General features: G+C 36.1%; 2 protein-coding genes and 1 long non-coding RNA gene across 3 annotated transcripts; 1 reads left to right on the forward strand and 2 right to left on the reverse strand.

Moving 5' to 3' along the window:
- Nucleotides 1-1,347: 1,347 nt before the first annotated feature.
- Nucleotides 1,348-12,104, reverse strand: LOC148310321 (queuine tRNA-ribosyltransferase accessory subunit 2). The gene is made up of 7 exons (XM_088258651.1): nt 11,885-12,104; nt 10,014-10,282; nt 7,493-7,677; nt 6,852-7,021; nt 4,580-4,803; nt 3,746-3,871; nt 1,348-2,368 (listed from the first exon to the last, which is right to left on the reverse strand). Exons 1-7 carry the CDS (start codon nt 12,008-12,010, stop codon nt 2,155-2,157), a joined length of 1,314 nt encoding a protein of 437 aa, XP_088114777.1. The 5' UTR covers nt 12,011-12,104; the 3' UTR covers nt 1,348-2,154.
- Nucleotides 12,105-13,038: 934 nt separating this feature from the next.
- LOC148310322 (carboxypeptidase B1-like) lies at nt 13,039-15,147 on the reverse strand. The gene is made up of 2 exons (XM_088258672.1): nt 14,390-15,147; nt 13,039-13,623 (listed from the first exon to the last, which is right to left on the reverse strand). Exons 1-2 carry the CDS (start codon nt 14,699-14,701, stop codon nt 13,039-13,041), a joined length of 897 nt encoding a protein of 298 aa, XP_088114798.1. The 5' UTR covers nt 14,702-15,147.
- A 5,091-nt stretch (nt 15,148-20,238) lies between these two features.
- Nucleotides 20,239-24,388, forward strand: LOC148310323 (uncharacterized). The gene is made up of 3 exons (XR_015837416.1): nt 20,239-20,376; nt 21,258-21,928; nt 22,469-24,388. It is a non-coding gene; the product is annotated as an uncharacterized LOC148310323 (long non-coding RNA).
- The last annotated feature ends 1,029 nt before the right edge of the window (nt 24,389-25,417 follow it).

Below are 25,417 nucleotides of genomic sequence, written 5' to 3' on the forward strand. Positions count from 1 at the left end.
CATGTGTAAACGATCAAGATAACACTGCGTTCATATGAAGCAGTGCCCTATGCACCATTGGGGTGCAGATAAGGGTTTTATTATGATTAATATTAGATCTGACTAATTTTGGTCTGTCGCTTATCGGATAGCTGCCATCAGTCGGCGCTTAAACGCCTGTTCGAACAGACGTCCCATCTATGACTCTGAGAGCTGCGTACTACGATTTAATACGATTTACGTCATATAAAACGCAGTGCCCTATGCACCATTGGGTGCGGATAAGGGTTTGTTATTAGTGATGAAAAATAAATGCAAGGCCTTCTGGAGGTATCCGTGGAACTGTTGGTTGAGTACTTAACTGGTTTATATTGGTTTTGAAGTGAAAGATTATGAAACATTTCCATTAAAGTAAGTGGAGGTACTTGTCCTATTCTGAAATATTTCTATAACCAGGGTTAGACGTGTGTAAAGGTATAAAGGAGCGAGCCATAGGTCTGGATGGATAATATATGTATATATATATATAACATTTTCCCTTTAGTAGATGGTTGTATTTTTTATGTTTGAAGATTTTTTGTCAATAAAAATGATTATCAGTAATGTGTATTTATTCTTTAATTTATATTTGAAGCACAAACTTTGTGATTTTCCATTTTATAATTAAAATGTAACTTTGTTTTAAAATCACTAAAAATATTTTATTATAACTTAATTATAATGTCTACCGGTTTCAAAGCTAACCGGTAGACATTATAATTAAGTTATAATAAAATATTTATAATAATAATAATAATAGAACCCTTATCCGCACCCCAATGGTGCATAGGGCACTGCTTCATATAAACGCAGTGTTATCTTGATCGATTACACATGAAGAAAAGGTGATCAGCCCTCCGCTTCAGGAACCAGTCCAGGGTAATATTGAATAAATATTAGAGTGAAAAAAATTCTTATATTTATCTGACCTCCAGAACGGTAGCCGAGAGTGCTGACCATTACACTACGGAGGCGGACATATCGCTCACTCCTTTCAAGAACGTCATAAATCAAAATCGTCAATTTTCAGTTGTGCATGTTTTCGGAATGCCCAAAAAATGTACTATATCCCAGCAAAAGCGGAACATTTTTAACTTAATATTTACCCGCTACAGGGCAGAAAGTGTTGTTTTTGCATTTTGAAGATAGGGTATTGTTTAATTATTTTTTTTAAAAAGGCTAAATATTTTTCAAATGGAGAAAAATCTTTCAGGTTTTACCTAAAAAGATCTGTTGCACAGTAAAAAGTTCAGTAAGTGGCTTGATATATATTTTTAATACATTGTATTATATTTTTAAACTTAAAAAACGTTCTCCTGAAAAATCAAGTTTTTTTATTTGTGACGTTCTTGAAAGGAGTGAGCGATATATATTCTCGTAAAAAAATATTCCAATTGGATTCGCAATATCTACTGCAAGCCAACAGGCTTGCAGTAAGCTCAAAGGAGAGCTTATTTTGTATGGCCAGCCTGGCGAGCACAGAATTGGAGACCGCGTTAACCTTTTTAACCGCGTTAACTTTGTTCCTAAGAGACGCCCGTGCGCGGAGGTATTTCACCTTTTTTTAAATGATTACTTTTATCATGTATTTAGTTAAGAAACGATTTATTTTCCTAAACAAAAACGTTCAATGGGATTCATTGTGCCTTTTTGGTACTCTATAATACACTTGTGTCACATTATTCTTGAAATATATCGTAATATAAACAAATAAGATCGTAACATAAATAAATCAAAGCACGCATTGTGTGTCACTCTTACCCACTGGCGATGCGTAGCGTCGAGAGTGAGACAGATATAGGGCATGATTATGGCGCGGACTAATTACCAACCTCAAGAAATATCAGGTATCTGTTCTTTTATTTATCCTTGTGATGTTACAAATTATTAGTCAGATATTTCAACAGATGTCATAAGGCCAAGGATTGACGTATTATTTTATCCAAAGTTCATCACCATGAAAAAATCCCTCCAAGTTGAACTGAGGTTGGAAACTTGGAGCAAAGTAAAAACACATACGCTTATGTCAGCCGTGTATGGAGCATGTTTTGTGAAAACACATACGGTTATGCGAGCTGCGTGGATCCGGTTAACACGCTCGTGGCATCAAACCGGTTAGAAAAGGTATAAAATAGGTTAAATCTCTGGTCGTTTGGTTTGTATGGATTCCTCCGATAGTCTCCTTCTCTTGACGGGCTCCGCTCGGGTCTGGCTGGCTCCCCGCTGCTTCCTACGGACCTCGTGTTCCTCAAACTGCTCGCTGACCAGTTCCCTCATCGTCCTCAGCCTCTCCGTGGCCACATTCGTGCGGATCACGCTGAAGAACTGCAGGTAGTGATGGAGATTGTGCCTAAAGATACAGAAATGCTATATAAAAACAGCTAAAGAAAAAAGAGTGAAGCAATTTTGAATATTTTAAGTTCTTGTTCACAAACATCAGGCAATCCTCTCCATCAGGCAAGGGGGGAGTGTTGGAAGATTTCCTTCAAGGCAAGGGGGGAGGGTTGGAAGATCTCCTTCAGGCAAGGGGGGAGGGTTGGAAGATCTCGTTCAAGGCAAGGGTGGAGGGTTGGAAGATCTCCTTCAGGCAAGGGGGGAGGGTTGGAAGATCTCCTTCGGGCAAGGGGGGAGGGTTGGAAGATCTCCTTCAGGCAAGGGGGGAGTGTTGGAAGATCTCCTTCAGGCAAGGGGGGAGGGTTGGAAGATCTCCTTCAAGGCAAGGGTGGAGGGTTGGAAGATCTCCTTCAGGCAACGGGGTGAGGGTTGGAAAATCACCTTCGAGCAAGGGGGGAGGGTTGGAAGATCTCCTTCAGGCAACGGGGGAGGGTTGGAAGATCTCCTTCGGGCAAGGGGGGAGGGTTGGAAGATCTCCTTCAAGGCAAGGGGGGAGGGTTGGAAGATCTCCTTCAGGCAAGGGGGGAGGGTGGAAAATCACCTTCGGGCAAGGGGGGAGGGTTGGAAGAACTCCTTCAGGCAATGGGGGAGGGTTGGAAGATCTCCTTCGGGCAAGGGGGGAGGGTTGGAAGATCTCCTTCAGGCAAGGGGGGAGGGTTGGAAAATCTCCTTCAGGCAAGGGGGGAGGGTTGGAAAATCACCTTCGAGCAAGGGGGGAGGGTTGGAAGATCTCCTTCAGGCAACGGGGGAGGGTTGGAAGATCTCCTTCGGGCAAGGGGGGAGGGTTGGAAGATCTCCTTCAAGGCAAGGGGGGAGGGTCGGAATATCTCCTTCAGGCAAGGGGGGAGGGTTGGAAGATCTCCTTCGGGCAAGGGGGGAGGGTTGGAAGATCTCCTTCAGGCAAGGGAGGAGGGTTGGAAGATCTCCTTCAGGCAAGGGGGGAGGGTTGGAAGATCTCCTTCAAGGCAAGGGGGAGGGTCGGAAGATCTCCTTCAGGCAAGGGGGGAGGGTTGGAAGATCTCCTTCAAGGCAAGGGGGGAGGGTCGGAATATCTCCTTCAGGCAAGGGGGGAGGGTTGGAAGATCTCCTTCGGGCAAGGGGAGAGGGTTGGAAGATCTCCTTCGGGCAAGGGAGGAGGGTTGGAAGATCTCCTTCAGGCAAGGGGGGAGGGTTGGAAGACCTCCTTCAGAGAAGGGGGGAGGGTTGGAAGATCTCCTTCGGGCAAGGGGGGAGGGTTTGAAGATCTCCTTCAGGCAAGGGGGGAGGGTTTGACCTTTTACGAAAACTCCATGCAAAATAAATGTTACGTTATTTTGTCATTTGGCATACTTACATCATGAGCAGTACGCTGGCTAGGAGCTCCCTCGTATTCAGGAGGTGATTGATGTAGGCCCGGGAGTACTTGCTACAACAGTAGCAACAGCATCCATCCAGTATTGGTCTAAAATCTTCAGAATATCTAAAATATGTAAAAATATTGATTTGAATGTTAATTTTCCAGACAAAATTATTTTAAATTGAGTGAATTTATTGTGAAGATATTTTAAATATAGATATATTTAAAAAAAAAAAAACAGCTCCAACCCCCTCTTCAACGTTCCAAGGACACATCTCTAAAATTAAGACTTTGAAAATTATGCAGAATGCATTTTAAGAAATACTGGTATATACTAAGTAAAACTTAAATTAAAAATGGAGACATTGACCTCACCTAAGGTGAAAAAATGAACTCAAACAAGCCCTAACCTAACCTTATATATAAAAATTAAACCTGACCTAAAAAAACTAACCTAACCTAACATGGTACCATAAATCAAGCTAGGACACAAAATGCAGAACCCTTCTAGTAGAACGGAAGGTCTGCTGATGACAGTCAGCAGTCCGGCTTCTCCTGAGGAGTGCAACGTGGTTTCCTCCCAGCAATGAGCAAATGCTGACAAATCCCTGATTGGCCCACACTAGATTATACATAAAACATATTTTTTTTTAGAAGAAACAAAAATTCATATAATGTATAGATTATTGTAAACCTGACCTAAAAAAACTAACCTAACCTAACATAATACCATAAATTAAGCTAGGACACAAAATGCAGAACCCTTCTAGTAGAAAGGAAGGTCTGCTGATGACAGTTAACAGTCTGCCTTCTTTTTTATTAAGTTTATACCTCGGATCATGTAGATCGACTTCGTAACACCGCGAGTCATGCGTCTTTTGAGGGGAACAGTTTTTTTGAGGGTCGTAATGGAATGTGAGAGCGGCCCCTCTCTCCGTAGCAATGTAGGGCAGGCTGGAGTCGAACAAGTCCCATCCTTCGGCGACCAAGTCCAACAAGGCCACTGGGTTCCAGCAGCCCTGCACGACGCGCACCTTGTCTTCCGGAAGTTCTTTCTGGACAAATAAATTTATATTATATTAAAATATAATAATAATACAGTGAAACCTCTATCTATCGTTTTTAAAGGGACCTATTGAAATAAACTATGAATGCGGGAAAACAATGAATGCGGGATAAAGAAGACACAAGGACATACGATCGAGTAAAGATACCGTCCTCCCAATCTGCATAACCATTAGTAGGTGGAAATTTCAAGAATACAAGTTTTAGATGTTAATAAATGTATTTATTAAAAAAATATATATATACAAAGTTGAACAGAACCCAAAGATCTTCAGACTTCTGCTGTATCCATCACACAAGCTTTCGATAGTCTGTATCCCACACGTTGATATACTGTCGTCAAATGTAAAAAAATTGAGAAAATTAAAAAAAAGGAAAAAACAGACAAATTATATCAAATATGTAGCATAATTCAAACGATGAATGCGGTAAAATGGTGGATAGAAACGATCAATGCGATCTTTTTTGTATGAAATGAATTTGAGATAGAAGAAATAAACGACACATCCGGGAAAACGATTATTCGAGGAACGATAGATAGAGGTTTCAATGTAATTATAACTCTTTATTCCAGCTTGACTAAGTGGTGGGTGTAATACTTAGTCAGCCATATATGTTTTACAACATTTTTTTTTATGAAATTAAAATAACAATAAAAAAGAAAAGAAACCGCAAAAGAAAAACAATTAAAAATAAAGTAATTTTAAAGTAGTTATTAGGCAATTATTTCAGGAAGCTGAACTTTTGGAGCTACGGGTAATCAGATAAAAAAAGCCAACAGTGTCTAATATATCGCTCATTCCTTTCAAGAACGTCATAAATCAAAAATTGTCAATTTTCAGTGGTGCATGTTTTCGGAATGCCCAGAAAATGTACTATATCCCAGCAAAAGCGGCATATTTTTAACTTAATATTTACCCGCCACAGGGAAGAAAGTGTTGTTTTTACATTTTGAAGAAAATGTATTATTTAATTATTTTTTGAAATAAACTAAATATTTTTCAAATGGAGAAATAACCTCCAAGTTTTACATAAAAAGATCTGTTGCACAGTAAAAAGTTCAATAAGTGGCTTGATATTTATTTTTAATACATTGTATTATATTTTTAAACTTTAAAAACGTTCTCCTGAAAAATCAAGTTTTTTGATTTATGACGTTCTTGAAAGGAGTGAGCGATATGTTATCGTGCGCCAGCATTTATTTTCTAAAAATATTAATATGTCTAGCCAAACAATAAATAATTTACTTGAAACCCTTTTTGCAAATCCAGATTTGCGCAGACACTCATTTTTCATAGCTCCAAAACTGTTCAATTCATTCCACAAAGACTATATGTTAGACATTAATTACCTAAGTTTGTTTCGATTTAAAATTTTGATTAAATTATTTAGTGAAAAAACTGATCTATGTTCCTTTATTTTTATTGTAAATAAAAATAATACTTGACACTGGCAGAAACATCCTTTCGCTGGGTGACTGCCAAATAAATAATAAAAAAATAAATTAAAAAAGTACAATATTTTGAAATTGGATCATATTTATGTGTATTGTAACGGACCAGCTGAGCACACGGCCCTAAAATGGACCGTATTTATAAATTGTATATGTATAAATGAATGTTGCCCTGAAAAGGGCCTTTGAATAATGATTTGTATTTGTCAAGGTAGTGCTGCCCCTCCAATAAAGAAATGTTTCGCTTTCGGGGGTGGCCGCCTTAATGTAATGTTGAAATACGTAAAAATATATGTAAACATGTCATGGGGAAATCGGCCGTGCGCATTGAGAACCTCTCCCCAGCTCATAACTTTCGCGATTTACGACCCTGAGAGCGACGGAGCGGAGAAGTCACAGCCACACCTATACACAGTCTAGCGGTGTGTTGGACAGACGCTTTTTATGCGACACATGTATATATACAACTTTCGAGAATTTCAGTAGTGTGGTTGTCAATCATGGGTAGAATTAGTGGATGTTACGACGGTCATAAGCCCCATATTCGTCATCTATATTGAGATGTTAAAAAAGGCATATACTTACTGTGACTGCAGTTACGATATCATCAATACTTTTGTAACTTCGGTTTTCAAGTAACGGTCCATTAGTCTCTATTCCGTCCAAAATAAAACCGCCCAAATAAGCGGAATTTTCTAGAAGCTGTTCCAAGGATCTCTTTCTTTCTTGTAGGCAATTTCCTCCTCCTATAACGCCTGCAAATAAAAGTTTTATTGATTTAAATACACCTGCTGCAATCGAATAAACAAGGGAAAAAAAGAGTATTAGTTTTTAACATGTCAATATTGAAGAAGAAGAATATAGAAGTCTGGGCATTTACGGGGCTTATACCGTCATAGGCTGGTTTATATGATCACTTTACACACATATAACATTCAACAATTCCATGATTGATAACCACGCTACTCATATTCTTGATCATTGTACAGCACTGTTTTTGTAACATAACATAAAAAATAAAATAACATAATATGGTCGCTGTAGAAATATCAAAATATTTAAATTGCAGTATTGCTGTTGAAGGATAGATGTTTAAATCTTTTTACTCTAAAATGCAAGGTATGCGGAGCATTCACAGCATGTATGGACGGACCACGCTTGATAAACAGTGCTTTTACCCTTTTTTATTATTATTTTTTCTTTATTGTACACACGTATTTGCTCACCTAATAAAGTACTGTGTTTAGTAAGGAATTCAGACTTGTTATGCCTCTCCAAACACCTAGAGAACATGGCCGCACTTCGATCTATGGATTTGCTGATTCTCTTCTTTGAGCTGGAGTCGTCCGTGCAGTTGTCACACAGAGACGCGTACATATCTGGTTTGTAGCTTTCCACCAGGTCCATATAACTAGAAATATGTGTAAAATGTACATATCGCTCGCCCCTTTCAACAACGTCATAAATCAAAAATTGTCAATTTTCAGTTGTGCATGTTTTCAGAATGCCCAGAAAATGTACTATATCCCAGCAAAAGCGGCATATTTTAAACTTAATATTCACCCGCTACAGGGCAGAAAGTGTTGTTTTTGCATTTTGAAAAAAAGATACTGTTAAATCATTTTTTTAAAAATATACTTAATATTTTTCAAAGATCTGTTGCACAGTAAAAAGTTCAAAAAGTGGCTTGATATTTATTTTTAATACATTTCATAATATTTTTAAACTTTAAAAACGATCTCCTGAAAAATCTAGTTTTTTTATATCTGACATTGTTGAAAGAAGTGAGCGATGTATTAAAAAAATCTACTTATTTAATTTACTTTAAATTTTTCAAATATAATAAAATGTATTAAAAATAAATATCAAGCCACTTATTGAACTTTTTACTGTACAACAGATCTTTTTAGGTAAAACCTGAATGTTTTTACATCATTTGAAAAATATTAAATAAATTTGAAAAAATAATTAAACAATACCTTTTCTTCAAATGCAAAAACAACACTTTCTGCCCTGTAGCAGGTAAATATTAAGTTAAAAATATGCCGCTTTTGCTGGGATATAGTACATATTCTGGGCATTCCGAAAACATGGACAACTGAAAATTGACAATTTTTGATTTATGACGTTGTTGTAAGGAGTGAGCGACATATCACCGGTAGGGGATGGTTAATAAACCTTTTAAAAAATTTCAAAGGAAAAACCAAAGAAATATAATCCTTTTTATGTATTAATTTCAAATCAAACACAGTTTTTTTGAGTCTACTAAGTTGTATTTTACTAACAAAAATACATAAAAAAATTATATTGTGACAATTTTATTACCTTGTTAGGGCATTATCAAGCGTATGTTTAGCCCTAACAGGCGAAACAATTGTCACAATATAATTTTTTTATGAGTTTTCGTTAATAAAATACAACTTAGTAGACTCAAAAATCTGTGTTTAATTTAAAATTAATACATAAATTTAAAATTAATACTTATCTATTATATTTTATTTTTGTTCGCCTCCGTAGTGTAATGGTCAGCATGCTCGGCTACCGTTCTGGAGGTCCCGGGTTCGATTCTCAGGGGGGTTTAGTAAATATAAGTGATATTTTTACTCTAATATTTATTCAATATTACACTGGACTGGTACCTGAAGTGGAGGGCTGATCACCTTTCCTTCATGTGTAATCGATCGAGATAACACTGCGTTTATATGAAGCAGTGCCCTATGCACCATTGGGGTGCGGTAAGGGTTTAAAAATTATATTTTATATTGATATTCTCATTTGAAAAGTCGAGTTGTAGTAAATACATGTCACCGGGAGGGGAAGGTTAAAAAGTAATTTAAGGTTAGGTACCCGTCACCTGGGAATGTGATGAGATACAGCTTATTATACACAACTTTTTCCACACCAAATTACTTGTAACATTGTGGATCCTATTTACCATATTATAATAAAGGGTATAAGAAAGAAAGTTTCTTCAACACTTTCTTTCCAACCTTATTATGACCTAAAATAAAATGTATACCCACACACAGGCCATGCCTTTGTGGGATCTTTTTTTTGTATTAATTTAGTAGATTTTTTTAAATACATCACCGGTAAGGGCAAGGGTAAATTAACCTTTAAAAAAAATTCAAATTAAAAACTAAATACAGTGATACCTCTATCTATCGTGTTTAAAGGGACCTATTAAAATAAACTATGAATGCGGGAAAAAAATGAATGCGGGATTAAGAGGTCAATACGCAAATAGATACAACCGAGTAAAGATACCGTCCTCCCAATCTGCATAACCATTCGTAGGCTAAAATTCTAAGAAGAATACATGTTTCAGATGCAAATGTATTTATTTAAAAAGAAATACAAACCTGAAAAGAATTTTGAAAAATACTTTTTTAGAAAGTTTTCTTTCAAAGAGTGTGCACGCTTCTGGAAATTCAGGTACAGGCAGCGGCTCTTTTTCATCAATATCGACCTCTCCTGCTGTCGGTTACACGAGCTTTCGATAGTTTCTATCCCATACGTTGCCGTTGAATGTAAGAAAATTGGAAATAATGTAAAAAAACAGACCAAATGTATCAAATATGCAGCTTAATTCGAACCATAAATGCGGTAAATGGTGATAGAGAAACGATCGGTGCGGTTTAGTTTAGTATGAAATGAAGTCGGGATAGAAGAAATAAACGACACATCCGGGAAAACGATTATTCGAGGAACGATAGATAGATGTTTCACTGTAAATATAATCCTTACGCATCAGCGTCTATTTCCTTCTTCCCAGCTCTCGTCCAAAGAGGCATATGGTACTTCTCCAGCTTGCTCTGCGGCGTATCTGCCGTGGGATCTTGCAAGGCCATGAAGGCCACGTGGCCCTGCAGGCCCGCAAACTTGGAGACGCCTCCGCCCTGTGCTGCGATGCCGCCGCGCATGTGCAGTGTCGTCAGCAGCGGCAGCTGCACCGCGTGCGGGTCATTGGTCACCATCTGCAGCGTTTCGTGGGTTAGATGAGGAACGCTCGCACCCTGAAACGGAAATATCTCTATAATAGTGTGCCCGTTAAGAGGTAATTGTTACAATATTCTTCTTCATCTGTGTTGAGATGTCAAAAAATAATATGAAAAATAACTCCTATAATCGGAGATGATCCAGATTTGTGAACAAGTATTTGCCACACTCGAAATCTTCTTCTTCTTCTTCTTGCCTTGGCCTGGTGGCCTGTTTTAAGAGGGATTAGCCTCCTGCGATGTCGATTCCCGGCTATCGACCCATCTCTTTGGTGGTTTGCCCGTGAGTCGTCTACCATGGGGTTGGCCGGACAGTCCAATGTGGGGGAGTCTGGATGGTTCCTTTCTCCTCACATGCGCATACCATTGTCTCCTTCGTTGCCTTCCCCACCTAACGACATCTTCGATCTTGCATATTTCCCTGATCTTGGCATTTCTGATTCTATCGTATTCGGACCTCACATACTAATATAAGAGTTTCTGCTCAATAAAAAGCTTCTTTTCATCTCACCAATAGATGTCTCTAGTGAAGTTCTAGTGATTCAAGAATAATGTTTCAAAATTGGTTATATATACATATATATATATATATATATATATATATATATATATATATATATATATATATATATATATATATATATATATATATATATATATATATATATATATATATATATATATATATATATATATATATATATATATATATATGTATATATGTATATACAACTTCCAAGAATTTGAGCACTCTTACCTGATATATGCACTCTCAATATGTTGTAAATAAATTTATTGGTCAAATTTTGAGCGAAAATAAAAAATTCAAAGGATGTTTTCTAGCGCTTTTCAAGTATTTGAAAGTCCGGGATCCAGACCTCACATACAAATACAAGAAAGGCTTGATAAAAAGCTTCCATCATCCCACCATAGATATCTCAAGTGAAGTCACAAACACTATGCTTCGAGTTTGATCGATATATCTAAAAGTTCCAAGAATTTAAAGTAGTGTGGTTTGTCAATCATGGGTAGAATTGGTGAATGTTACACGTGTGTAAAAAGTGATCACTGATCAGTGATCATTCTTCTAGTACACAACCGTGAAACACGATTTACCCACAACGAAGGTTGATAGTCCCAAGAATTAACAATAAATATGGGAGTCCAACACTGCAATATATCGTTACAAACATTTTTAATTTGTTGCCGACGGAGGTTAGAGGTCAAAACTAAATATGGAACAAAGGCAAAATGAAAGAATGGGTAAATGATCAAGAGTTAATTCTATGAAATTTATTTTTGTGTATATTAGGTTAAAATATATATAAAACAATAAAAACACGTAATAAAAAGAGCTCCACCGACAAGACACACAAGGTAGCTTGGTGGGTCTCTGCAAAAAATATGTCAATAATTTTTTTAATGAATGTATACAGTACCTATATGTATTTATATGTGTGTATATAGGTTACAAATAAATGTATGTAAAAAATTAAATCAGCCTATGACGGTCGTAAGCCCTGTAAAAGTCCAGACTTCCGTATTCTCCTTCATCTGTGTTAAGATGTCAAAAAAATGATCAAACTACTACAGAACGTAAAATAAAAGTTTAAAAAATACCTTCGTGAACAGCATTAAAGCCGGTGTTTGTATAGCAAGTTCAGGCAAGCGGGAGATTTCTGTTATAGTTCCAGATCGACCGAGGCCTTGGGTTCCACATTTCACAACGAATTTCATTGTTTTCATATATCTTTTGCCTATTATCGGATGTAATCGGAAATTCGGTGAGGTTATACGAGTGTCAACAACTGTCAATGTGCTGTCAACCTGTCACATGTAGAATGTTGCCATTGAAACAACTAAACTTTTTGATCTACGCGTTCAAACCGTGACGTTCAAAATGACAGATTTTTATAAGTTATATTTTTACACAAGTCACTAAATGTGTATAAAAAAACTACTAACACACAAAAAATGCTAAAATAGTTTAATAAATGTATTTCTTTTTACATTGCTAATTTCATCTGTTACATACAATACTATCAAACAAACAAAAAGTTGTCAGTTTACAGAAAATGCTAAAAAGTATTTACTTATATTATATATATCGCTCACTCCTTTCAAGAACGTCATAAATCAAAATACTTGATTTTTCAGGAGAACGTTTTTAAAGTTTAAAAATATAACACAATGTAGTAAAAATAAATATCAAGCCACTTATTGAACTTTTTACTGTGCAACAGATATTTTTAGGTAAAACCTGAAGGTTTTTTCTCCATTTGAAAAATATTTAGTTTATTAAAAAAATAATTAAACAACACCTTTTCTTCAAAATGCAAAAACAACACTTTCTGCCCTGTAGCGGATAAATATTAAGTTAAAAATATGCCGCTTTTGCTGGGATTTAGTACATTTTCTGGGCATTCCGAAAACATGCACAACTGAAAATGGACGATTTTTCATTTATGACGTTCTTGAAAGGAGTGAGCGATATGAAATTTAATATAAATACTCGGAAGAGGGAAGGGAGGGAGGAAAAGGGAAAAAGAGAAAGATCAAAGCTCAAGTCCAAGACAAATTACGTGAAAATTGGTACACACCACGATACGATATCAATTTATTATGTTCGCGATATCAGTGCTGACAATATCGAGTAGATCATTACAAAATTCCCATATTCATCGTTGACCAATTTTGATGAATGATAATATAAGAACCTTGTTTAGAGTTTGAGCTACTCGTGGGAAGCGCTTAATTATTATTATTAAAAAGTTTTATTTTTTTTTACTTAAATTTGTCCCAAATTCTTCTTGAATTAGCTTCCCCATTGTTTTGAAGAGGGCCTCCGTTTCCAAAAACAGCTTTGGCAGTTCACTTTCCGGGTATTGAAACTCGTACCCATCCGTCAGTTCTAGAGTGTACGTGTATGGTATGCCGAGACTGAACGCGAAGTCGTCACTGCCTCCTGCTCCCACGTACCACTCCCCAGCGCGCATAACCGTGTAACGGTTACCGCTTACTTGGCTCGCAGCCGTCGTAACGTTCACCGCGAAATCCCTCAACATCCTCCAGGTATATGGCAATACTTTGTCGGTGTATCCGTAAGGGTACATCATGAAGTTGCCAAACGCGTGGATGGAGACATACAGCTTTATCCGGTCCAGATGCTTCTTCATCACGGATCGCACGGCCCGAGTCTCTGGTTCGGAGAAGGATCCGGTTCCTTGGTATATCTCGTAATCGCACGGATCGTCGCTCACGCCAGCCTCGCCCCAGTGGAAGCCATAGTTTCTGTTCAGATCGGCCCCGTGACAATCATCGTTTGGGTGTTTCGATCTGTTTTTTCGCCACATGCGATCCTAAAATGCGACAAAATAAAGATTTTTATACAGTCACAATTTAATATTATACACTAAATAGTGAATTATAAAAGTTTACGTTCCTGCAGAGCAAGCTTGTCAAGATGAATGAAATGAGAAAATAATAAACTTTCCAAGGAAACCTTTTCACGTTACGCCAGCCAAATGATAGCGTCCCTGCGGAGCAAGCTTGTCAGGACGAATGAAAAGAAGAAATATTATTTTTTGACATCTCATCAAAGATGAAGAAGAAAATGGAAGTCTGGGCATTTGCGGGGCTGACGACCGTCGTAGGCTGGTTTAAGTGATCACTTAACACACGTGTCACATTCACCAATTCTACCCATTATTGATAACCACACTACTCAAGTTCTTGGAAGTTCTATATATATGAATCAATTTTAAAACATTGTTCTTGAATCACTAGAACTTCACTAGAGACATCTATTGGTGAGATGAAAAGAAGCTTTTAATTGAGCAGAAACTCTTTTATTAGTATGACAGATCAAATCCTGGATTATAATCACACACATGAGAAACGCCAGAAAACATCATTTTCATTTTTATTATTGCTTATAATTTGACCAGATAATTTATTTACAACATTTTGAGTGTGTCCAACACTTGTTCACAAATCTGAATTATCTGAAGTATTTGGGCACACTCAAAATGTTGTAAAGCAAAGAAGAAACTTGCAAAGGAGACCTTATCATTTTACGTATGCCAAAAAATAAAAGAGTCAGAAAATGATTGATTGGATACTCACATGCAGCCTCGAGTACTCATAGCCGTCAGGGTTGACTAGGGGGATGATGTACCAGTCTACCTCTGTCAGCAGCTCCATTGGACTTCCCACGAGACTGCTGATTAGGGCCAAGACGACAGCAGGAGAGACCCATTCCCTAGCGTGAGTGCCGGCATCCAACAGTATCACGGGATTACCAGCTTCAAAATCACTCGACACTTTTACAAGTACCTTGAACAGATGGACCCCAAAACTATTAAGACAAGGAGAAATGTATAGAAGCTTAAATGCACAAGTCAATAATGAAAATCTACAAATAGTAGACGAGTACATATATCTTGGATAGAAGATAAAACTGGGCAAGGAGAACCAAACGGTGGAGCTGCCAAGAAGACTAGGACTGAGTTGGACGGCTTTTGGCGAACTCAAACAGATTCTGTAAAATAAGGAGATTCCGACCTCTCTAAAAGTTTATGAATCCTGCATACTACCAGTGAATACATTAGCACAATAGACTATGGCTCTGACAAAGAGAAATGCAGAGAATCTCAAGTGCACACAGCGACCCATGGAAAAATCCATGCTTGGTTTAAGCCTGAGGGATAAAACATAAAATGAAGATTCCAGGAAAAGTACCAAAGTAGAGGATATCATGGAACGCGTGGCTATACTCAGGTGGCAATGGGCAGGACTTATTGCAAGACAAGATGGACCCACATTTTTTTAAGACCTTGGGAGAAAAAAAGAGGCGTCGGAAAACCCCAAAAGAGATGGTCCGACGACAAAGTCGCTGGGGGAGGGGGGGTAGAAACTGGCTGCAGCAACCTACCAGATGGAAAGTAGGGGAAGAGGACTATATCCAGCAGTGGAGGACAGAGGGCTCATGAAGAAGAAGACCTTGAATAAAATAATTGCCTTTAGACGTACGCGCTCTTCCGCGTGAAAAGTGTTGTTTATGCAACACAGGAGTGCGCGCCTTCGCAAGCACTTTAACCAGTTAATTTATTTACAGCATTTTGAGTGTGTCCAAATATTTGTACATGCATTATTTCATTATCAGAATAAAACTTTTATCCAAATAAAATCTTTATTTAAAGTCATCAGTCAAAGGGTTAATAATTACCATTTCTCTTGCTTCAGATGTGTTTCCAATGAACTCAACTCGAAGAATATCTCCATGATTTTCTTTCAAATGTCGCAGGTAACCTAAAATCTAAAGTCATGTTGATTTAAAATAAAATGAAACTAATATTTATATTTATTTTGTACATTAAAAGTATTGTTAATTTTGTGGTATGGTAATATAACACACTCCTTATCATTCATCGTTCACTTTGTGTAATACCATTTTAAAATGGTATTACACAAAGTGAACGATGAATGATAAGGAAAATTTAATATTTATATATGTTAAAAGTGATTTCGATAGCTATACGACCCTGACGAATACGAACCAGATGTGCTAGATGCGACAAAATTAACAAGGCAATCTGATGCTGTACCCAAAGAAAAAGTAAACATTTGACTTATCATTGACTTATTTGAATTGTTAGTATTTTTTTTTCAAATACAATAAAATAATAAATGAAATCAAATAACAAACTATTTTTCATGGATTTATTGATTATTAATGAGAAAATTACCTCGTCATATGAATGGTACTTGTAAAGATTGAACCCAGGGCTATAAAAAATAAGAAAATGAATTTTACAATAAATAAATGTTATTTTTACTATTAGGGTAGAATAAATTTTTATACTGATTCTACATTAAATGGATCATTGTCAGACATGAGGAATATCTAATTTAACATACTTAACCTATAAAGGATTGTATTAGACTCGTTTTGTATTTATAACAGCCGATGTAATCAATATTTTCATTCATCATTTTCTTTTGGAAAATTTGCCTTCGAAAAAACGTTATTTTCGTATGTTGGCAATGAATGACGTCACAGAAACGATTATTTAAATGTTGGTGTCATTGCTTAATTATTGGCGGCTCCGATTAATGATGTCTATGGTCCACCGTCCCACCCCTTATATTTGCATATACCACAAATGGTAGTGTAGTGGTAAACAAACAATCCATACTACTACTATTATGGCTTTATAAACCATAAACAATAAACCATATGATATGTCACTTTTGTAGGGAAAGGCATAACCATAGACATCAAAAAATAGAGCCGCAAATAATTTAGCAATGTTACCAATATGACGTCATTCATTACCAACTTACGAAAACAACGTATTTACGAAGGCGAAATTTCCGAAAGAAAATGATGAATGAAAATATGGATTATATCGGCTGTTATAAACACAAAACGAGTCTAATACAATCCTTTATGAGTATGTTAAATTAGATATTTCTCCCGTCTGACAATGATCCATTAAAATTATCTTTTGTAAACTACAGCGACATCTATGGTTGAAATAAATAAGGTCTAATGGCGGCTACAGACTGAGCCAGAATGCATATGGCGGCTGTATATTTTTTCTGTATTGTCCCTGGTCCATCATTTTCAACGTATGAATTTTGGTAAAACGAGAACTACTAATTGGTTAATATTACACCGCTCTTTCACATTTATGAAACGAACGTCAACACGAAATCGACCAGCGTATATGAACTGTAAAAAGAAGAAGAAGAAGAACATATTTTGCAATAATTGTCAAAAATATTAACTTGCCTTTGAGTTGACGGTAAGGTGGCTGCTGTATTTTTTTGTACAGCCTCTGAAAAATGAAAAATATATATTTTATTCATTTATTTTTTCATATTAATTAAAGCAGGATGCGATAGCTTGGTGAACTGCCTTGGGTTGAATAACACTCTCCTTATCATTCGTCCACATATGTGGCTCGCGGAACTGAAGTGGAACTGGGCAGGTCATGTGGCACGTATGTCTGGACGAAGCAGGTGCTCGACTGGAGGGCTAGAAGCGTGGGTAGGCCCCAGACAATATGGTCCGATGAAATTAAAGTGGCGGGCCTGCACTGGAAGAGAGTCGCGTCCAACAGAGAACTGTGGAAGTCCAAGAGGGAGGCTTTTGTTCAATACTGGACTGGAGAAGAAGGCTGAATTAATTAAGTATTCATTGTTAAATTTGTGTAATACCACTTTAAAACACTACTTCATGACGACAGGTAGAATAACCATTTGACCATCAAGGTCAAATGTAGCGCTAAAATTTAAAAAAAATGCTGTGTGTCAATTTTCGTACTTTTTTATTATTTTTTTATTATTATGAGGTCAATGGATCTTGCATCCCTTATGTCATTTGGACAATATTAGGTCTATTGTGACCAGGGAGGTCTGTATCATAGCTCACTCTCAAGACCTACGTGAGTCATGTAGCTCACGACCTGTCTTGGTGGTAGGAGCTTCACCTTCTCGGAGTCCAGTAGAGGTCCTCCAAGGATGTGACTTCGTTTGCGAGCGGGTGCGTCACAATTTATTTCTGATGCACAAAAAAAAACTGTTCAAGTTACTTAAAACCTTGACCAACTATTTAAATCCCATTCAAAATCGTTGGAAATCAGTCCTTAGGTGGAGTATATGGCCATTAAAAGTCTTCTTCTTTAAAAAAGAAGGTATTTAAATTATACCATGTCAGGCACCCCAACGTCGATTATTACTTGAGAGTAATTGTTCTTGTCTCGGGCAGCTCTAAACAGTCCTGATTCCCGTCCTTCGGTATATTCCGGAGCCAGGAGATCAGCCTTCTGCCCACACTTCGTCGCCCTTCTTTTAGGTGCAATATCTCGTACTAATCTCCTCTCAGCACATACCCCAGATAAGACACCTTCCGGACCTTGATATCAGTCAGCAACTGTCTCCCTGCTCTTTGGAGCATATTTCCTGACCATATCGGTACATGGAATACGATGTAGCCACATTTGGAATGACTCTAATCGGTCCATGGTGCTGATCTTGAGGGTACACGATTCACTTCCGCATGGAAGTACTGACCAAACATAACATCTAACCATTCTTTGCCGATGTTACAGATTGGAGGCAATGTGTGTGCAGTCTATTTTTTCTTCTAGCTGTTTTGCTAAGCTTAGGAATTATTAGTACAAATAAATATTTAAAAATACCTGAAAATACCAGAAACAGGAGAGCTAAAATAATTAGCATTTTGGTAATACCCTTCAAGCGATTTACGATTTACTATGCCTACACTATAACAAACTAGTATAACCACGTGTGGTATGATGGCAGAGTGCGATAAATATTATACGGCTAAATGTTTCTCAAATAAATGGTTTAAACTCGAGGAAATGTTGATAAAACTTTACACATATCGCTCACTCCTTTCAACAACGTCATATATAAAAAATCTACAATTTTTAGTTGTGCATGCTTTTGAAATGCCCAGAAAATATACTATATCCCAGCAAAACTGGCATATTTCAAACATAATATTTACCCGCTAAGGGGCAGAAAGTGTTATTTTTGCATTTTGAAGAAAAGGTATTGTTTAATTACTTTTTGAAATATGCTTAATTTTTTAAATGGAGAAATAACCTTCAGGTTTTACCTAAAAAGATCTCTTGCACAGTTAATAGTTCAATAAGTGGCTTGCTTTTTATTTTTAATACATTTACTATATTCTTAAACTTGAAGAAACGATCTCCTGAAATATCAAGTTTTTTTTATAAATGTATGACGTTGTTGAAAGGAGTAAGCGATACGAAAAATATACAACATGGTGAAATATTTAAATATTTGTATTTAAGGAAGTTGGTATTTATTTACATTATTTTAGACATCTCAACATAGATTAAGAAGAATATGGAAGTTTGGGCATTTGCATACGTGTAACATCACCGACTTACCCACTATTGACAACCACACTACTCATATTTTTGAAGCTTCTATATTGATCAAACTTGAAACACAGTATGGAAAGTGATCAGCCAATGATGGGTCGTAAGCCCTGTAAATACACAGACTTTCGTATTTTTCTTCATTCATGTTAAGATGTTAAAAATTGTATGTACGATGCATTACACTGACTTGTACCCTTTTATCGCTAAAACACTGATTAATTACACGCTACCGTTGGTAATCGATTATAAATATTTATATGTTTTAAAGCGTTTTAAATACACCGCAACGATATTAATATAAAACTAATAATTTACGTATGTAGAACTATTACAAAGTATTAAAACTAGAATAATGAAAATGGAAAAAGTAAACGCAGCATAGGAAGAAGAGATATATCCTAGCTCTGGCTGCATTGGATGTATACTGAAAACCCATTAGCGTTCATGCGGTATACATATCGCTCATTCCTTTTAAGAACGTCATAAATCAAAAAACTTGATTTTTCAGGAGAACGTTTTTAAAGTTTAAAAATAAAGTACAATGTGTTAAAAATAAATATCAAGCCACTAACTGGACTTTTTACTGTGCAACAGATCTTTTTAGGTAAAACCTGAAGATTATTTCTCCATATGAAAGAAATTAAGTATATTTAGAAAAATAAATAAAAAATACCTTTTCTTCAAAATGCAAAAACAACACTTTCTGCCCTATAGCGGGTAAATATTAAGTTAAAAATATGCCGTTTTTGCTGGGATATAGTATATTTTCTTGGCATTCCGAAAACATGCATAACTGAAAATTTTCGATTTTTGATTTATGACGTTTTTGAAAGGAGTGAGCGATATGAGCCCATTGTTTGCACGATACAACTTAAATAGTCGGTTTTCGTTTCATGCCTACTTTTGTGTGGATTTACTCTTTATGTTTAAAGTTATTATAATTTCATTTAATTCGTGAGTGAAAAATTTAGGCAAAAACACTCGCCGGGTAGGAACTCCACATTTAATATTTTCATAGATGCCTCGTTGTCTATGGTTCTTTCAGCCTGTCATGATTTGGCCGCTCGCGTCCAATACACAATTAGTATTTCACTAAACCCCTTGTTTTTTCTGTTGTCATTCTCCAACTGAATGATTCACGCTTATAAAAACTTCTATAAAGTATGTTCTGTGAGTGAATTGTACTTTGATTGTAAATCTTAAGCTTATAATTCCGTGTACTGTCAAAATTTGTGAATGTAATATAATATTGAACTGGGTGTACTATAGCAAAGCCGAGGCATTTGTTTTGATTCCGACAGTAAAGTATCAGTTTTCTCGAGCCAAAGTGTTTCCCTATTTTCCTTTCATTTCTTCGGGAAGCTCGAAAAATACGCTAACATTTGAATTATATGAATTGTACGAGGTCCTTAATGCAAACAATTTATAAAAAGGTCAAATAAGATATTGGAATCCGAAATTTCATGTAGATTATACCTTGTCTGAACACATAATTGGTTTCATGCAAAATTGGTTTTAGCATAATTTGTTTTTCATTAGAAAATGTGACAGCTAAACTCGTATTTCACCGGATGTTTCTATCTATAAGGACAACTAAGGTTATACATTTTTAATAAATTTTCTAACGTTTAAGTAACTCTGAAATCTAGCCACAGCTTATACAACATTGCTTATCATGGCCCTACTCAGGCTTCAACTTCATAAGTTTTATAGCTTATACTTGCTTGTGCGTGGAATTTACTCTTTATGTTTAAAGCCACTCTAATTTCATGTAATTCATGTGTGGAAATTCCAGGCAAAAACATTCGCTACCTCGCCAAAGGCATGATTTTACCAAATATCAAAATTATTCTTTATACAAATTTTCAGAGAAGGGTGAGAGGATGAGGGTAGGTTTACATGTATTTAATTACCCAACGACCTGGTTCTATTTTATAAATAACTACGCCGTTGTGTAGGCTTCCCTCGTGTCAAAAATTGTAAATGAAATATAATTCTAGGTAGGCCTACAAATTAATATAGTACAGTAATCAGTGTTTGAATAATTACAGGTGATTGATGTACATATGAAATAAAGACGCGGTTTATATACAAGCCGGTTAGAAGGTTGAATAATAGATGGAGCTGCCTTTAGTAAGCGTCAAGACTGAGACAGGAGATGGAGAAGGGTATACTCTTTGTAAAGGGGGGAAAGGGACGCCATGTCCCAAGAAAGTCAATACAGATCTTTCTATTGTCAAAGCTGAGCCAGATACAGACGAAGAAGAATGTGGTAGTTTCAATACTGGGGAAAACATGAGTGATGATATAGCTAATTCGAAAACTATTACTGGAGTACATAACCATGGTTCACCGAAATCCAATATAAATGTATATCATACCAATATATTCAAGTCTGAAATAAAGGCAATCGAAAAAAGATCCAGTAAAATCAATACTGGGGAGAGCGATAATATAGCTAAATTTGAAACCATTACTGGAACATACAACAATAGGTCACCGAAATGCGATAAAAAATTATCTTATCCCAATATATTAAAAATAGAAATGAAGATCGACGAAGAAGAAGGAAATCTCTTCCATGGAAAAGACTTAACTAAGGACATAGCTAAATCGGGTACCAGTATTGAACTACAGCACCCTGAAGAAGTAATAGATATTTCTTGTCCCGATATCAAACAAGAATGTTTGGAATCTTCAAGCAGACATGAAGCTGCTTCTGGTAAGCAACATCACATTCCTCTTGTACCATTTAAACTATTCATTATCCAACATTTTGAGTGTGTCCAAATACTTGTGCCCATAGCATCTCAATTGCCTTTTCTCTACCTTACTATTGATGCCTGTTAAAGCCAGGCTTCCACGAATGCGTGAACTCTTTATTTTCGAGTGTGGAAATACTTGTTCACAAATCTGCATTTCCAAGTTGACTTCGGAGTTATTTTTAAAACTTTTGACATCTCAACATAGTAAAGAAGAATATTAAAAGTCAGGGTATTTAAAACACAGGTGGCTCTAGTGGACTCATAATTTTGTCATAATACCGTATCATAATAAATTTTTCTTCGTTCATACGTTTGGTAACACAAATAAATGTTGTTCATTTCGCATTCTATTTTAGATGTGACAAATTTAAATATATATTTAGAAAACACCTGCAAATATGACACTGTTAAAAAAAAGTCGTTTGAGGCAAAATATTTCAACTAAAACTCGACGAGAAACGTAAGTTTAGTTTGAAAAAATATTTTTTTGCTTTCAGATTTAGGGATAAAGCGGAGGTTATCGTGTTCCAAAAGAAGTGAAATGACTACTTCACAGGAAACTATATTAACTCAAACTTGTAAACCATTATCTTGTTCGCAGTGTCAATATAAAAGTTCACATAAGGGAAATTTAAAAATACACACACTTACTCATTTTACTGAGAAACAATTTTCCTGCTCTGAGTGTGAATATAAATCCGTACGAAAAGACCGTTTAAAAGAACATGTGTTAATTCATCTACAAGAGAAACCATTTTCCTGTTCACATTGTCAGTTCAAATTTTCACGAAAAAGAAATTTGGAACGACACCTGTTAACCCACACCGGCGAGAAACCATTCTCGTGTCCAGAGTGTCAATATAAATGTTCCCGTAAAGTGTATTTAAAAGATCACATGTTGATGCACACTGGCGAGAAGCCGTTCTTTTGTCAACAGTGTCAGTATAAAGGCGCGCGAAAGGATGATTTAAAGAGGCATATGTTATCTCACTCTAGTGAGAAACCATTTTCTTGTTCACAATGTCAATATAAGTGTAAACTTAATTCTCTGCTAAAAACACACATGTTGATTCATTCCGGGGATCAAAAATTTTCGTGTTCCGAGTGTCTTTATAAGTGTTCGCAGAAAAGTCATTTGAGAATTCACATATTAAAACACAGTGGCGAGAAATCGTTGTCTTGTCCAGAGTGCGATTACAAATGCAAATGGAAAGGAAATTTGAATAAGCACATTTTAACTCATTCTGGAGAAAAACCATTTTCTTGTTCACAGTGTCAATACAAATGTAACCGGAATTCTCTTTTAAAAACACACATGTTAATTCATTCCGGCGAGTATAAATTCTCTTGCTCTGAGTGCAATTACAAATGTTTAAGAAAAGCAGATTTGACGAAACATATGTTTACTCATTCTGGTGAAAAGCCATTATCTTGTTCACAGTGTCAGTATAAATGTTCGTTGAAATCTCATTTAAAATCGCACATGTTGACTCATTCTGGCGAGAAACCGTTTTCTTGTACAGAATGTCATCATAAATGCTCACAGAAAAGCTATTTAAAATTACACATGCTAAAACACTCTGTCGAAAAACCATTGTCTTGTTCGGAGTGCGATTACAAATGTAAACGGAAGGGTAATTTAAGAAGACACTATTTTACCCATACTTCAGGAAGTGTTCAAGGAAATGGTTTCTAAGACATTATATTGTTAAAATACACAATGAATCTCTTGTTGAGGTAAAGTAAAATTTACCAAGTGGATTGTTAGTCGTCGCAATTCGTCTGCTAGTACAACATAAAACATGTGCGAAAAAAGAGATAGATGCCCGTTAGGCATTTGTATAAATAAGATAGCACAATGATTAGTACGTCGTATACCTGAAAAGATAATGCAGTGCAAAGCAAATCGGCTGTGCAAATTTAAAACACAGTAAGGGACATTTTTTTTAGTACGTTTTTATTGCATTTTTGGACTAAGTAGAATCTACTTAGTCCAAAAATGCAAAAAAAACGTACTACAAAAAAATGTCCCTTACTGTGTTTTGAGTTTGGACAGCCGAAATGCGTCCGACGTCATCATGATCGGTCACCTAATAATCTAAGGAGGTTGTAAGTTTCGGTTCTTCGTAGAATTGGTTGGGGGAATTCCGAAGAGTCGATGGAGGTATCTGAAATTATCCCAGAAAAAAAAGGAAAAAATCAAACCTAAACGGATGTGTATTTTTTATACGTATATTTATACACCCATATTTCTCTCTTTCTATTTATATTATCTTTTAAATATTTGTTTTGCTACTTAAACTTTATACATTTTTTTATAAATTTACCATACTGTACTTGTTTTGTATTTGAATGTACTTACCTCGACTTAATGTTATTTTTATTGTTATGCTGTGTTATATTTTATATAATGTTTGTAAAAGACAGGGTGTTGCTAAAATATAAAATAATATATTATTTTAAAATATACACTTTAAATTTCTTATTCAGTTTCTCTCATCAATTAATTCGCCTCTATTCTTTACAGAATATATTGTAAAATTATAATTTGTTTACTTGACATGGAAACATCTTCATCGCCCGCCCAGCGTATAATATAACTGAATATATGACAGTCTACATTCCGCCTTCTCCTGAGGAGTGCAACGTGGTTTCCTCCCAGCAATGAGCAAATGCTGACAAGTTCCTGATTGGACCACACTGGATTATCCCTCCTGTTCCCAACACAGATTTAAATTAAATATCTTTATTTAGCAGTAGAAGAAACAAAAATCCACTAAATGTATAAACCCTGTACAAATTAATAATAATAAAACCCTTATTCGCACCCCAATGGTGCATAGGGCACTGTGTCTTATAAACGCAGTGTTATCATGATCGTTTTACACATGAAGGAAAGATGATCAGCCTTCCGCTTCAGGTACCAGTCCATGGTAATATTGAATAAATATTACAGTGAAAAAATTACTTATATTTATTTTTACCCCCCTTGGGAATCGAACGGACGAGGTACACATTAAGGTAAATAATAAATGTATTTTTCACTCAAAACTTTATCCGCACTCCAATGGTGCATAAGGCACTGCATCATATAATCGCAGTGTTATCTTCATTGTTAATAGACAAAGGAAAGGTGATCAGCCCTCCGCTTTAGGTACCAGTTCAGGGTAATATTAAATAAATATTACAGTGAACAAATCACTTTGATTTATTTGACTCCCCTGGGAATCGAACCCGGGACCTTCAGAACGGTGCTGACCATTACACTTTGTAGGCGGACTGTATAAATAAGATAAATGATAAATGCAATTCCGATATAAAAAATAACACTGAATGTTGAACTTTTAAAATAGATATTTCATAGTTTTTCCCACTTTTATTTTATTTTACCAGTGACCGGGTTTTTTCGCTACAGACGTCATCAGACTAATTGTTGATTGTTGATC

Source organism: Brachycentrus maculatus, unplaced genomic scaffold (genome assembly GCF_059751285.1).
Source record: "Brachycentrus maculatus isolate JH-2025_06_01 unplaced genomic scaffold, ASM5975128v1 h1tg000101l, whole genome shotgun sequence".
Lineage (NCBI taxonomy): Eukaryota > Metazoa > Arthropoda > Insecta > Trichoptera > Brachycentridae > Brachycentrus > Brachycentrus maculatus.